Source organism: Calliphora vicina, chromosome 1 (assembly GCF_958450345.1).
Source record: "Calliphora vicina chromosome 1, idCalVici1.1, whole genome shotgun sequence".
In the NCBI taxonomy this organism is placed as follows: Eukaryota; Metazoa; Arthropoda; class Insecta; order Diptera; family Calliphoridae; genus Calliphora; species Calliphora vicina.
The window spans coordinates 16,786,961-16,801,701 of NC_088780.1; the positions used below are offsets into that span (position 1 = coordinate 16,786,961).

The 14,741-nt window shown below is 31.5% G+C and overlaps 5 protein-coding genes across 5 annotated transcripts in view; 3 read left to right on the forward strand and 2 right to left on the reverse strand.

The window, feature by feature from the left end:
* Nucleotides 1–14,741, forward strand: part of jagn (jagunal) — a 137,484-nt gene that overhangs the window by 3,164 nt on the left and 119,579 nt on the right. The window lies entirely within an intron of this gene.
* Nucleotides 2,154–4,008, forward strand: LOC135949568 (CCA tRNA nucleotidyltransferase 1, mitochondrial). Its single transcript, XM_065499162.1, has 3 exons — nt 2,154–3,321; nt 3,383–3,750; nt 3,814–4,008. Exons 1-2 carry the CDS (start codon nt 2,248–2,250, stop codon nt 3,734–3,736), a joined length of 1,428 nt encoding a protein of 475 aa, XP_065355234.1. The 5' UTR covers nt 2,154–2,247; the 3' UTR covers nt 3,737–3,750; nt 3,814–4,008.
* On the reverse strand, nt 3,751–4,972 carry LOC135949569 (probable RNA methyltransferase CG1239). Its single transcript, XM_065499164.1, has 2 exons — nt 4,045–4,972; nt 3,751–3,965 (listed from the first exon to the last, which is right to left on the reverse strand). The coding sequence occupies exons 1-2, from the start codon at nt 4,945–4,947 to the stop codon at nt 3,801–3,803; spliced, it is 1,068 nt and encodes a 355-aa protein (XP_065355236.1). The 5' UTR covers nt 4,948–4,972; the 3' UTR covers nt 3,751–3,800.
* Nucleotides 6,680–7,908, forward strand: LOC135949570 (glyoxylate reductase/hydroxypyruvate reductase). The gene is made up of 2 exons (XM_065499165.1): nt 6,680–6,876; nt 6,935–7,908. Exons 1-2 carry the CDS (start codon nt 6,695–6,697, stop codon nt 7,836–7,838), a joined length of 1,086 nt encoding a protein of 361 aa, XP_065355237.1. The 5' UTR covers nt 6,680–6,694; the 3' UTR covers nt 7,839–7,908.
* Nucleotides 10,265–14,601, reverse strand: Sym (symplekin). Its single transcript, XM_065499166.1, has 4 exons — nt 14,418–14,601; nt 13,855–14,048; nt 10,731–13,788; nt 10,265–10,632 (listed from the first exon to the last, which is right to left on the reverse strand). The coding sequence occupies exons 1-4, from the start codon at nt 14,502–14,504 to the stop codon at nt 10,447–10,449; spliced, it is 3,525 nt and encodes a 1,174-aa protein (XP_065355238.1). The 5' UTR covers nt 14,505–14,601; the 3' UTR covers nt 10,265–10,446.

A 14,741-nucleotide genomic window follows, 5' to 3' on the forward strand; every position in this document is an offset into this window, starting at 1 on the left:
GTTGTCATTTCCTCTATTTCAAACATTCGCTATCTAATTATTTTCAGCAAATTGTATTTCCGCACCATATATATATTATGTACCTACAAACTACCATGACAAACTCATCAATACAATTATTGGTTAATCTTTATCTTTCATTGATACTTACTTGCTTGCATTGATTGAAATAATAATATTGAATTGAAAAAAAAATTTACATATTTTGACATGGGTGCGCGTGCGCCATAGTATTTGGTTACACCAAAATGTGTAGCAACACTTTAGAATTGAAAATCATTCACATTTTCCTTTTGAAATATAGGGTTGATTGTTTTCAGTTGAATTGCAGAAACAACAGGTCATTTGCATAACACTAGACAGTTAAAGATTTTTGCCAAATTTATATTTAAATTATGCCAAAATGTATTTGTAAATTTTTTGATTTTAAGTTTGTTTCTAAATGTTCAACATTATTTTGGCGCAAAGCTAAATAAAAATGGCGCTCTTCAATATTTTTGCAATACTATATTAATTGTGTTGCTAATAATGATAAAGGTCTACTTAGTTTGCTGAAGGTTTTGTAACATATTGAACATTTTGAAGTTGAAAATTCCAAAAAAATTTAATTCATAACAAGAATTTTGTATAAAAAAAGATTTTTATATATTTTTTAGCCATAATTCAATTTAAATCAAATATTTTTTTGGAAAATCTCTTTTGAATTTCTTTAAAATTTTATAAAATACAGCTTTTAGGAAAATAATTGAATTGTTGTTTAAGTTTTTTTAATAATTTATAGTTAATTTTAATTGATTATTTCGCTTTATTTAGTAGCGCTTTAATTCGTCTAGACTTGCTTATTTTAAACTTCATTTTTGTTATAGTTTTTATGTAGTTTTTTTATTACCAGCATAAAATTACACAAAAAAAATTGCGACCTTTTTTACAAAAAAGTAATTGGGGTTAAGGGTTGCAAAAATAATAGTTTGTTAAATTTATTTATCTCCTTAAAATTTTACTCTTATAGTTTCTCTTTAAAATGCTCTTATCTTTTAATATGCTCTTAAATAAAATGAATTTAAATGCTCTTAAAAAATAGAAAATAACCCTTTGGGGAAATCAATGTAATAAATACAAAAACAATATAAGTGAAAAACCTGGTAAATAATAAAAAATGTTAAATAGTGTAAATTTCGAATATACTCAAGTCCGAATAAATGTTGTTTCTATAAGTTACAAAATGAAGACCTTTTTGGTAAAAAAAACTTTAAAAATGTGCCCTAGATCGAGATTGTACGAGTTATAAGCGGGGGGACACCCAATAGGATAAGTCGAGATTGTACGAGTTATAAGCGGGAGGACGCCCAATAGGATAAGTTATTGAAAATAAAAAAAAATATATACTAAAACGTCGTTATCACCAACTGTTCACGAAATTTATAATTTTCCAAACATCTGTGCGGTCGTGAATCAGTCTATAACATGATGATTGTATGCGTTTATTCTATGGTCTATAATTTTTTCAATTTTAAAAAAAAAATGTTTTCAGTTAAAAAACATGTTAATTTTGTTAAACTAGTCCTTTTAAGAACCAAGTTTTATGTTTTATCACTTTTTAACCGATTTCTTTATTTTAAATTAAAAATAACGTTTTTTTATTAAACTAGTCCTTTTTAAGCAACACTGCATAACGTCATTTCATTAACAAATCGCTTTACCAACTGCTTTTTCACATGTTTCTGCCTGTCTTTGTCATGAGGTTGGTAACTGTAATAAATTCAACACTGCAATGCCTATGAACAAACGGTTCTTGTTTCAGCTAAACTTTTTCGACAGCAAGGTGGCAACACCGGTCGAATCTATATATAAATTCGCCTTGGATGAGTACACCCAAGGCGAATTTATATACCAGGTGGTGTCGATTCTACAACAAGTACAACATTTACAAAAAACACATGCAATTTGTTTTTGTTTATGTGGTTTCAGCTGTCAAAGTTTGCCTGTTTTTGTTACTTTTACGTTTGTTGTAGCATTCGCCGCAACAAACACTAGATAATTTGACAGCTCAAACCTCTAAACAACATTAATCAGCTGTGCTATCAACAGCACCTGGTATATAAATTCGCCTTGAGTACACCTAATATGAATTCGCCTTGCGTGTGTGTGTGTCTTTTTGTTGTTTTTCTATCAAACTTTCATCATCAATGTGTCTTTTTCCAACTTGAATTAAATTGAAAACAAAAACACCGGTACCTGAGAAAAGTTATGTTTATTGCAAAAAATTGGAATTTCCTAATAAATACCACACAAATTGTAAAAATTTCCCTACGTTCTATGTCCGCTTCGTGTAAACAACAAACAAAAGAATTGAAACCTGTTGTCTTGGGTGCTCCTAACAAAATGCGTGACAATCCAGCAGTGAAGAAAATTGATACTCCCGAATTTAAAAGCATTTTCACTGAAGAGCTTAACGCATTGGTGGATCTGTTTAAGAAATACAACTATGAGTTGAGAATAGCTGGTGGAGCGGTGCGTGATATTTTAATGGAAATTAAACCGAAAGATGTAGATTTTGCCACCACCGCCACACCGGATCAAATGAAGGAGATGTTTACCACGGAAAACGTACGCATGATTAATGCCAAGGGTGAGAAACATGGCACCATAACGCCACGCATAAACAACAAGGAAAACTTCGAGGTGACCACCTTGAGAATAGATGTGCGCACAGACGGCCGACATGCAGAAGTGCAATTTACCACAGATTGGCAATTGGATGCCAATCGCCGGGATTTGACAATTAACTCCATGTTTTTGGGTTTTGATGGTACATTGTATGACTATTTTTATGGTTACGAGGACTTGCAACAAAGGAAAGTGGTTTTTGTGGGTGATGCCGCTATACGCATACAGGAGGATTATCTGCGTATTTTAAGATATTTTCGTTTTTATGGTCGTATTGCCCGGCAGCCTAATCAGCATGATGAGCCTACTTTACAGGCCATAAGAAATAATGTGGATGGTTTGAGCCGCATTAGTGGCGAAAGGATTTGGTCAGAAATGCAAAAAATTGTGGTGGGCAATTTTGCTGAGGAAATGGTTTTGGAAATGATTAATTGTGGTTTGGCGCCATATTGTGGTTTACCACAAAAAGTCAATCTGGAGGAATTCAAAAAATTGTCTCAAACTTTAAAAGACTTTGAAAAACCTCATTATCCTATTTTAATAATGATTTCATTGCTACACTCGGTACAAGATGCCATGAAGCTGCATGAAAGATTAAAACTATCGGCATTTGAAAGAGATTTGGCTTTGTTCATAACACAACAAAAAGATAAGGTAACTAAAGCTTACAAAGAGATAAATGAGGATTTTAATACGAATTTCTTATCAATTTTAGGTTGATTTGGAATACAAAACCCTAAACGATTATCAGATATTGTGCCTGCAACCTTATGCCAAACGGGAATTCGTAGAGGAATTATTAAAATATACAAATAAAAAAGAATTATATAGCGCCTTAAAAGCCTGGACTATACCCAAATTCCCTGTAAATGGCAATTTACTAAAAGAACGAGGATGTCCCTCTCAAAAGAAAATGGGTATTATTTTAAATCAATTAAAACTCATTTGGGCTGAAAGCGATTTTAAGTTAACAGCAGAAGAATTATTAGACCAGCACTTACCAGCAGTTATGGAAAACTTAACATCACCTTCTCTATCGCCCAACAAGAAACTCAAAACTAGCAAATAATAAAGCAGGGGGATGTAAGTAGTATAACAAAATATCAATTCATTTAATTCATGGTTTTATTAAATTATTTTTTAAAGAAAATCTGTATGGGTCTCTTAAAACCCTTTGCACAATGATCAGGTACACCCATTAATTCCATATTAGAAAAGCCCACTTCGGTAGATAGCAAATACTCGGTAAAGTTTTTGGGTAAGAATTTCATATCCTTGAAATTCTGAAATATGGTTTCCTGTAAAAATAAATAAAAAGAAAAAGTATATATTTAAAGTAAACTATTTTACAAACAGTTTTAAGTTTTTTATATATACCGTCATTTTTTTCCTTCTGCCATAATTATCAAAAGGTTGAGCTTCCAGTATTAGCCTACCCTGAGGCTTCAACTGCAAAAACATACGCCGGAAAGCTTGTTTAAGGCCTTTATCACCAAAATTCAAATGTATCCATTTGGTTATGGATAAACATAATATCACATCAAATTGAGCTTTTTCAATTTCCAGTAGAACATCATCTTTCAATACATAATTGCCATGTACAAATGTAATGTTGAAGGGAAACTTTTTCAGTCTTTTCAATTCATTATCCATGGGTAAGGATTTCTTACATTTTGTTAAGTTTTTAATGGCTTGATTTATCAAAGATCTATCTATATCGAGGCCTACTATTGATTTGATTTCAAGTTGCTTAGCCACCTCCATGGTAATGAAGCCACTATTGCAGCCTATATCTAAAATTTGTTTATTTTTAAACATTTCCTTTTGTTCAGCAAACACATCCAAACGTATGTCATGGTTATCTTTGTCCTTGTTACGATAACCATAATATTGACTATAGTTGCCATAAATAAATTTTTCTTTATTTACTTTTTGTGAACATGATGGCTTTGAAACTTCCAAACGTTTTTTAGGACTGCTGGGTACTTTAGTTTCTCCATCATTTTGTTGTTGTTCTTTAGCTGCTGTAGTGTTTAGTTTTGTACATAATTTTTCATTTAGTAGCTCTGTTTCCTGAGATTTCTTGTTTGTTTTATTTTGTTTACCATCGGCTATTGCTTCCTTAATTTGTTCAGCTGTTTCTTGTTCCAATTCATTTGTTTTTAATTTTTTACACTTTTCTGTTGAAGTTTCATCTTCAATTTTCCTTTTTATTAGTTTTATTTCAATTTCCTCTGGTTCATTCTGGTCTATTTTGGGTTGCAGCAAATTCAAATCCATTTTCTGTTTAAAATTGTGTAGAAACTGTTTGGCCGCATGTTGGGATAAACGATAACAAACGTTTAAAAACTGCAAAAAAGTTTGTTTATCATCAGCTGTTCGTTGTGTTGGGTGGTGCCACATTAGAGGTATTCCCTATTTCCCGAGATTTTTAAAGGGAATATGTAATTTTTAACCCCAAAAAGTGTTTAAGAAAGTTGTTCGCATTTGTTTAATTTCGATAGCAGTAATTTTCATTAAAATTCTAAAGTATTTGTTCAAAGATCGAAATATTAAAAACTGTCATCTTGAGTCATTTTAAAGAATTTTGGAATTTCGAATATAGAAATTTTCAATAATATTGCAAGCATTTGTAAATAATGCCTTAAAGTAAAAAATTGTTTTGCAATATTCGAAAATTGTTTTAAACAGGAGTAATATTACTTACATATTTATATTAAAATAAAAATATAAAATTTTTCATAATTTTCGAACATTTCAGGTATTTTAGAATTCAGAAAATTTAATTTTCCAACAAAATTACAAAATATTTAAGTTTTTTTTAACGTATCTATGTAAAGATTTAAAATATTAATTTTTTCAATCTTCGAAAATTCGAACTTAAGTTCGAAAAAATTTTGGAAGTGAATTAGTTGATTTAGTTCCTAAGAATTATGAAATTATAAAATTTTCAACAATTCATGAATTTCGATTTTCAACTTAAAAAAAATATTTTTTTAATTTAAAATATTTAAGGTTTTGGATAGAAATGTTTGAAAATTCGAGCCTAAGTTCGAAAATTTTTTGAAACTGAAAAAATTTCGTTTCGATTCTAAAACAGAAATCTTCATCACTTTCTTACATTTTCCACAATTTTACAAATTCGAACATAATTTTTATTGATTTTCCTAAAATCCAAAAATATTTAAATGTTTAATGATATAAAAAATATCAAGATTTTTCAAAATTCAAAAGTTCGAACTTAAGTTCAAAATAATTTTGAAAAAATTTTGTTTTATTTGATTATGAAAATCTAAAAAAAAATCAAAAATTTTCGAATATGTACGGAATTTTTCATAAGATTCAAAAATATTTTAGTGTTTGCTTGGATTTTTTTTAAATGTTCGAAAAAATAAATGTATACATTTAATTAGATTCTAATGATTATAAAAATATAAAAATTTTCAGAAATTTCTTACATTTTCAAAGATTTTTAAATTTCGAACATGAATTTTTCCAACAGAATTTAAAAAATATTTAACTTTTTTATAGATTTTTAAGTAAATGCTAAAAAAAATTCAATTTTTTTAATATTCGAAAAATCGAACTTCAGTTCGAAATAATGTTTTAACTTGAAAAATTGCATTAGATCCTCAGAATTATAAAAATTTAAACATTTTCATAGTTTTCGTAAATTTTATTTATATTCAATTGATTATAAAACAAATATTTTTATTATTTTTTTTGAATTTTAAACAATTTTTAAATTTCGAACATGGAATTTTTAAAAAAAAATCTAAAATATTTAAGTTTTTGGAAAGATTTTTAATAAATGATTTAAAATATCAAGTTTTTTACTGTTCGAAAACTGGAAAAAATTTGGGAAGTCGCAAATTAAACATAAAATTTTTAAAATCAGCCTCTCCCCGATACAATAATGACCCGCCAACCAGTTTGAGCCATTAAAAATACAGCTGTTTTGCTGTCAAAATCTCTCAAAACAAGTTGTCAACCGGAAAAAAAAACAACTCCCATAATTCCAGTAACAATGAACAAGTTATTTTCCAGATTGTACAGATTAGAACAACAAACTTGTTACTTGATCTCTAGCCGGCAAACAGCAGTCACACTCGAAAGTAAGCACAGATACTCAAAAATGGCAAGTGAAAAATGTGTATATGTTACAAGACCAGATGTGGCAGCCATAGGTTTGGATTTATTGAAAAAAGAGTAAGTGCAATAAGAGTTTTAACAAAAGAATAGCAATTAAACAGTTTTCTGCACTTAGATGTAATGTAACAACTTGGAGTGAACCCAATCCAGTGCCACGCGAAGAACTTTTAAAACAAATAAAGGGCAAGGAGGCTCTATTCTGTGCTCTCACCGATAAAATAGATGCCGAAGTTATTGCTGCTGCCGGTCCACAATTGAAATGTATTTCCACCATTAGTGTTGGTTATGAACACATTGATTTAGCAGCCTGTAAGAAGAATGGCATACGTGTTGGCTACACACCCGATGTACTAACCGATGCCACAGCCGAACTGACTTTAGGTTTATTGTTATCAGTGAATAGGCGTTTAATTGAAGCTAACAAAGAAGTGTATAATGGTGGCTGGAAATCTTGGGCACCCAGCTGGATGTGTGGTCAAGGTTTGAAGGGTTCTCGTGTGGGTCTCTTTGGTTTTGGTCGCATTGGTCAAGAGATTGCCAGCCGTTTGGTGCCCTTCAAACCCTCCCTCATCACCTACACCACACGCACTCAACGGCCCGAAGAAGCCAAGAAAGTTCAAGCCACCTATGTAACATTTGAGGAAATGTTGAAGGAATCTGATTTCATTATAGCCTGTTGTGCCTTAACTGCCGAAACAAAGGAAATTTTTAATACCTCTGCATTTGGTAAAATGAAAAAGAATTGCATTTTTATAAATATATCTCGTGGTGCTGTGGTGGATCAAAAGGCTTTGTATGTGGCGCTTAAAGAGAAACGTATAATGGCTGCTGGTTTAGATGTTACCACACCCGAACCGTTGCCATTGGACGATCCTCTCTTGACATTGGATAATATCGTTGTGCTGCCTCATATTGGCAGTGCCGATACTAATACACGTACGGAAATGTCACGCATAACGGCTGTGAATATTTTAGCTGGTCTAAAGGGTGAAAAAATGTTGGCTGAAGTGGAAATTTAAAAGAAAATAAATATTTTTATGTTATTACATTGAGATGTATAATTAATAAAATGATCTAAAATTTTTAAAATGTTTTTTAAAACAATAACAAGTATGTACCTTAGTCCAGTTGTACTTATTTCAAAGGTGAGTTGGAAGCCTCCAGATCAATTACTACGAATCCATATATTTCATTTACTTATATCTACATACATATACTTTTTTTGACTTTTGGTACATAAATTGAATCAACCCAAAAATTGAAGGTAAAAGAAAAGCGCTTAAAACTAAATAATAATAATAATTCATCTATTTGTAACGTAATCTTCTAATATTTTTTATGTCCATTTTTAGCATCAATTACAGTTTGCAATCTGCTCCACAATTAATTTGTATATTCATAATCTTAAGTCTCAGAATAATATTTTTCCAGTTTCCAAAAATTTTCGATCTTTGAATTTAACATTCAAAAGTTGGTATTTTTAAATATTTTATAAACTATGCTAATGTTCGAAATTCGAATTTAAGAAAATGTTTATATATAATCTTTAGGCTTAAAATTAAATGATTTCACTTTCAAAAACATAAAGAAAACTGGATAATTTTTTAATATTATTTTAAAATTTATAAGAAAATTTAAATATTTCTCAATATTGTTGAAAGCTTCTATTTTTGAAATTCGAAAATTAATGAAAATTTTTATAAAATGCAGGATATTTAAAAAAAAAATCGAATTTAAGTTCGAATTTTCGTTTATGCTAAAAATACTTAATAGTTTTAACAGCCAGTTTTTATAAAATTTTCCTATTTCATATTAAAAAACTTAAATATTTTTGAAAATGTCTATATTCGGAAAATACTTTAAATTAAAAAATTTTAATATTTTTATATGTCTTAGGCATTAAATAAAATGTTTCTTATTTTTAAAAATTTCGAATTTGCAAAAAAACTTGAAAAATTCTATGTTCGAAATTCGAACATTTCTGAAAATGTAATAAAGTGAAGAAATTTATATATTTTCAGAATCCATAGGATGTGTTAAATGTTTACAGCTTCAAAAAATTATAGAACTTAAGTTCGAATTTTCGGACATGCAAAAAAACTTGATAGTTAAGTATTATTTTAAAATATTGCCTGCAAAAAAATAACTTGTTTCTATATTCGGAATTCGTAAACTCCTGAAAATGAAAACAAGTAAGAGAGTTATATTCGGCTGTGCCGAATCTATACCCTTCATCAAATTATACTTCAAAATAAAAATTTTAAATATTTTTAGGTAAACACAATTTATTTGTTTTTTCCAAAGAAAAAAATTAGAAAAAAATTTTCGAATTTTTTTTTTTAATTTAATTTTTTTTTAAAATTTAAACATTTTTTTTGGTTTTTTAATTATTTTTTTTTAAATTAGCGAAAAAAAATTGTTGGTGAAAAAAAAAATCGGAAATTTTTTTTCCGATTTTGACCCATTATAAACGCCATTGCAAAGGTCTTTGAAATATCTATCATTAGATATCTATATTGTCTATATTAATGACTTAGTAATCCAGATATAGGTCAAAAAATATTCAAAAATCGAGGTTTTTTCTTATATCTCAGCCATTTGTCGACCGATTTTCTCGATTTTAAATAGCAAACGATTTGGAAGAATTCCGGAGATATTGGTGTATGAATCGTGTATGTAAGTTATTTAGGGGCTTCGGATATATCTCTCGAATATAGCTGTATTGTTTTTTTTTTAATTTATTTAAAAACTTCAATATTTTTCAACATTGTTGAAAATTTCAATGTTCGAAATTTGAAAAATTTAAGAAAATCTAAAAACTGAAAAATATTTTTTACTGTCTATACTTGACAAATATTTATCATAACAAAATGACGTTTGTTGTCCAGACAAAGTTGTCTGAGCAAAAGCACTAACAATTTTGTCATAACGAAGCAATAATACTAATAAATGGAGACTATACCTAATAATTTTTTATCTTGACAACCATTTTGAAGTTTATCATGATAAAATTTGTCAGGTATAGACAGGAGAGAGGCGTCAAATTTGACAGTTCAAAAACACTAAAATCAGCTTTTTTTGAAATTGTTTCGATAGAAAGAGAAAACAAATTTGCGGTTAAATACAGACAGTGCGTTAAAACAAACAACTATATAAATAAGCACAAAACCAAACCAGTTGAAATTGTTTCGAGCGAAAGAGACAAATATATTTTTTTTGTCGTGTCGCCTCCGTATACTTTGTGGTTCTATGTTCGAAAATTCCTGAAAATTTTATAAATTTAAAATATTTTAACATTTCTATAATTTTTCCGCTGAAATTAACAAACGACCTTTCCAACGCATTCGTTTTGAAATCGATAGATTTTCATCGCATACCTGAATTACTAAATTTGCATTTCTTAATTTCTTCTTTTTCAAACTGTAACAAATAAAAAGTTGTAAACTTTAATTTCATTGCTGTAATTTTTATTGTGGAATTATTAGTAAACAGTTTAAAATGCAAATTTATTTTATTGTGTTAAAATAAAATTTTGCATTTTCTCGAAAGTGCAAAAATTAAAATATAGAAAATTCTAAAAGCCATTTAAAAAATTAAAAAAAAAAACTATAAATCCCATCTTAAAATTTAATCCTCTCCTGGAGGCAAAGGTTGATTAACATCATGTATAACAGCTGCGGCGGATTGAGCACCTGGAGAACGAACACGCAAGGGCACGGGTACAGTGGTAACAGTAGAAATAGTGGAAATTTCCATAGGTTCCTCAATTTCCTTTTTAATATTTTCCACAGAAATAAAACCTCCCGTATCATCCTTTAAATATACAAAAAATAAGTAAATATTTACCCTGATATTCAAAATCAAATTTGAAATTTTTAAAAAAAAAATTTTGTTTTAAAAACTTTACTTACCGTAATAAAAACATCTACAGCTTTGCCCGTTATTATGTCCATTATTTGTGGTGTTATACCCGACATGGGCTCTTCCTTTATACTTTCGGCATATTCAATCAAAAGTGGTCTTAAGTCGGGACACTGCTCTAAAGCATTTATCAGTTGTTGTGGCGGTAGATGCAACATTACGGGCAGTGAGGTGGGTTTCAAACGTTGCAAACACTTTAAAAATCCTTCCCATATGACTTTCTGACGCCACACTTGTTTCAGTATTAAACGTTGCAATAGATTTAAAACGAAATTAGCCATACGGGGATATAATGTTAAACTTTGTATTACGGTGCGCATTAAAAGTGTGGGTATGGGTACAATTTCCACCAGTTGCTGTAGAACACTAACGAGTACATCTTGTGTGAATACTTCCTTTTCGGCCAAACACATGGACGTGGCCTTGACAATGCACTTCAAATCACACTCACTGATATCAATGGTATGCAAAGCCACCAATATTTCTGTGGGTGTGGTGGCCATGGTTTGGTTGGCAAACTCTGCTCCTATGCTAAGCAAACGATTAAATACCTCCTTAACTACAACCTGATTAAGTTTTATTAATTTTGGCAAAGCTGTGAGAATTTCTTGACGCGTTAAACCGCTTAGGATGGGTATCAGAACACGCACATCTTTAATTTTGTTGTGGTACAACTCCTTAACTCTAAGCACCAGTTCGTGGGCGGGCGCTACTTGTCTTTCGGTTAGTATGTAAATAATACGTATGATTAAGGTTTCGCAGCCCTTGGGAGAATCCTCTATTAATTTCAATAGTAAAGGATTTTCAGCACCCAATTGTTTAATGGCCGGATCTATGGATCTTAAAATGGTGCGTTTCAAATCCGCCGAGGTGTTGCTATAAATTTGTGTTAATTTTTCCAAATACGTTTTAGCATTGTGGGGAGCCAATGTCAATAGCATAATGAGACAGGTTTTGGCAATTTCTTCCCTCCAGGCTGTTTCTACATTGGGTCTACCATATTCCTCGCCATAAATTGCAGCTGGAGGTATTTCCTTCTCCAAATATGAAGCCCAATCTAAAGCAAATTCATCTATACGGGGCGCTAATAATTTCTGACTATTGTACAGTGTTATTATGTGCTCCAAAGCTTTATCTCTTATGTCCACGCGTTCGTGTACGCCAAAGTTTAAAAGATGCCTTAAAAATTTAGCCTTACGTGGTGGTCTTAATATAGCCAATTCCTTTAGTAAATCCAAACCATACGAGGAATACTCAGCAACAAGTATCAATTTTAATAAAGGTTTTAAGCATTCATCGGGCAATAGGGGAGCTTCTAAATACACTCTCCTTAGCAATAGAATTTTGTCTCTTAACTCACATTTGTTTATAATGCCCATAATGATTTGTCCCAACAGCTCATTGTAGGCATGATCTGGACGATTTTCGGATTTAACATAGGAATGTCTAGTGAATCCCTGCAATAGACAATATTCTTCATACAACCATGAAAAGGCCAAATCAATGCGTTGCTTTATATCCATCATGATAAATTCGAATATGTAGTAGCGTACATTATCGGGGAATGTGGCTGCCATAACAGTTAAAATTTTTCTTCTTTTAGCTGACACTCCGCCCACTATACACTGACGTTCGGCATGCAGTATACGTTTAACCGCATCCATTAGGAATTTTTCCTTTTGCGGTCTAGTGAATGGCTTGGTGACTTCTTGTAATTTTAAAGCTTTGGCTTTTTGTTTCATACGTTCGATTAGTTCTTGTTCGCCCTTTAAACGTTCCATATTTTCCCTTAACTTTTTAGTTGCCTCTTCCTTACGCACCTGTTCATCATCCAGGGGTGCGGGTTCCGACACAGAGGGCTCATCTATATCCATTACTTCTTCGCTGGGTTTATTGCTGGGAGGTTTGTCTTTTATCAACACCTTCATGGGCACATCTTTTGTAAAGGCTGCCGAACCAGGGCCTATTTTTTGTTCAGTCATTTGTTGCCCCAATAAGTTGGATATTTTGGACACCTGTTGGGCTATAGATAAATCTTTGATGGGTGTATATTCCTTTAAAAAGCTGTCTGGCACTGTTTCCGGCAGTTTAGGCAAATACTCCACCACCAGATTAACTACTGTATTAGTGGACCTTAGATGTTCAGTCAGAAATTTCTCATTAACTTTGGTAGATTTTTGTTTTTGCTTTTCCAGCTCTTCCTCATCCACCACCATCTCCTGGCTGTCCTCTTCCAAATATTGAGGTTTTGTCAAACGCATTTTCTTGTGTAAATTGGTGGTGGCATTATCCAAAATACGCTTCTGTCTCCTCATTTGTTCTTGTTTATCCATTTTGGGTACAGCTCTTTGTACTTCACCCTGAGAAGCTCCCAAATCGATTAGCAAATGTTTTATAACCGACTGATACTCGTAGGAACCCTTATTCTTGAGCAAGGCAATCAATTGCATTTTCAAGCTCTTTTTCACCGAACTGACTTGTGAATCTGTCAGGGTGGGTGGTAAATTTGAATTTAAACTCTTAAACGCCTCAATCACATGACTCATAAGGCTGGGTCTTAATTTCGCTATAGTGCAAAGACTACCCGTACACGCTATTAAATTCACCGAGGAAATATGTGTGGCTGCATGAAATTTCAATAGAATATCAAAAATATTAAAAGCTTCTTCTTCCAGCTTTTTGCGTTTAATAATTTTGAGATTCTCCGGCACATTTTCCAAGGAGAAATCATTGTCCCTCTTTTGGCTATCTTCATCGGCATAGCTTTGCAACACCACAGCACCCTCCAGGAACTTGATGGCATTTGTACGTATGCCATCGTTTTCATTGTCAATAAGATCGAGAATTTGGGCCTTAATCAAACTTAATACGTTCCAGGCCTGTTCACAACTATCGGTCATTTCCTGTTGATTGCAAATCCATTGCAAACCATTTTTATAAATGCTTCCCGAGGCCTGTATAACACGCTTGATAACTTGGGGACTACGATCGCGCAACAGCATGGATATAACATTGACCACTTGACCCAAATACTCAACTTTTACTTTGCTGAAATCATCCACAAGTATCAGAGATTAATTGCACGTAGAGTACATTTTAAATTTTTCAACTTACCATATTTGTTCCATAAAGCCCACCACCTGTTTGCGCACATCCATGTTGGTGTCATGAGCCAAAGATAAAATGTGTTCTAAAAACTCCTCCAAAAGTTCAACACAAGAACCCATAATGGTTTCTTGGATTTTTACCAGCAGTTCACATTTTATTTGCGGTTCCGAAGTATTGATTTCATTCATCCATTCCACAACCTAAAAAACATAAAAAAAACATTTCAGAAAACATAATAAAATTAGGCTAAACTCTAATTTATGGGCACAACGAAGTATTGTGATTAAGTTTGCGTTTAGCAGAGGTACGCATTTAAAAGCTTTTTCGAAAAGCTTTCAAACAATATAAAAATGTTAGCCTTTCAACTTCAGAGGCCCAAAACTCTGAAAATATGGACCGGCAACACAAAATGTTTGTTTTTCAAAATCAACTTCCTAGCTCCTATTTCAAGGTTTTTATTTTCCTTGGTACCCATAAACTAAATTTCTTCCTAAATTTAATGGTGGTATTGGTCAAAAGGCGACAACAAATCAATAATAAACCAAAATTCCAAGACTTCAGGCACTTACACGAGCTCTGGCATTAGCAGTCTTTTCATCTGTAAACAAGTTTACAGTTTCACTAAGAAATTGAGAACGGCCCAATATGGGATCCATAGTAAATAAACAATTTCAACGATTTCTTTAAACAAAATATCGAATTATCTCCAAATTGGAATCAATTACAAATAAAATCGAAGAACAGCAAAGCCGGCCGCAAAAAAACTCTGTACGTCTCCAGGCGAATTCTTATAAGGTGGTGGCAGTTGTATGGTCTTACGAATTGTCTGAAAACAGCTGATTGGTTTATATGAAAAATTAAAATAAAATGTGCATTAAAACTTAAAATACTGT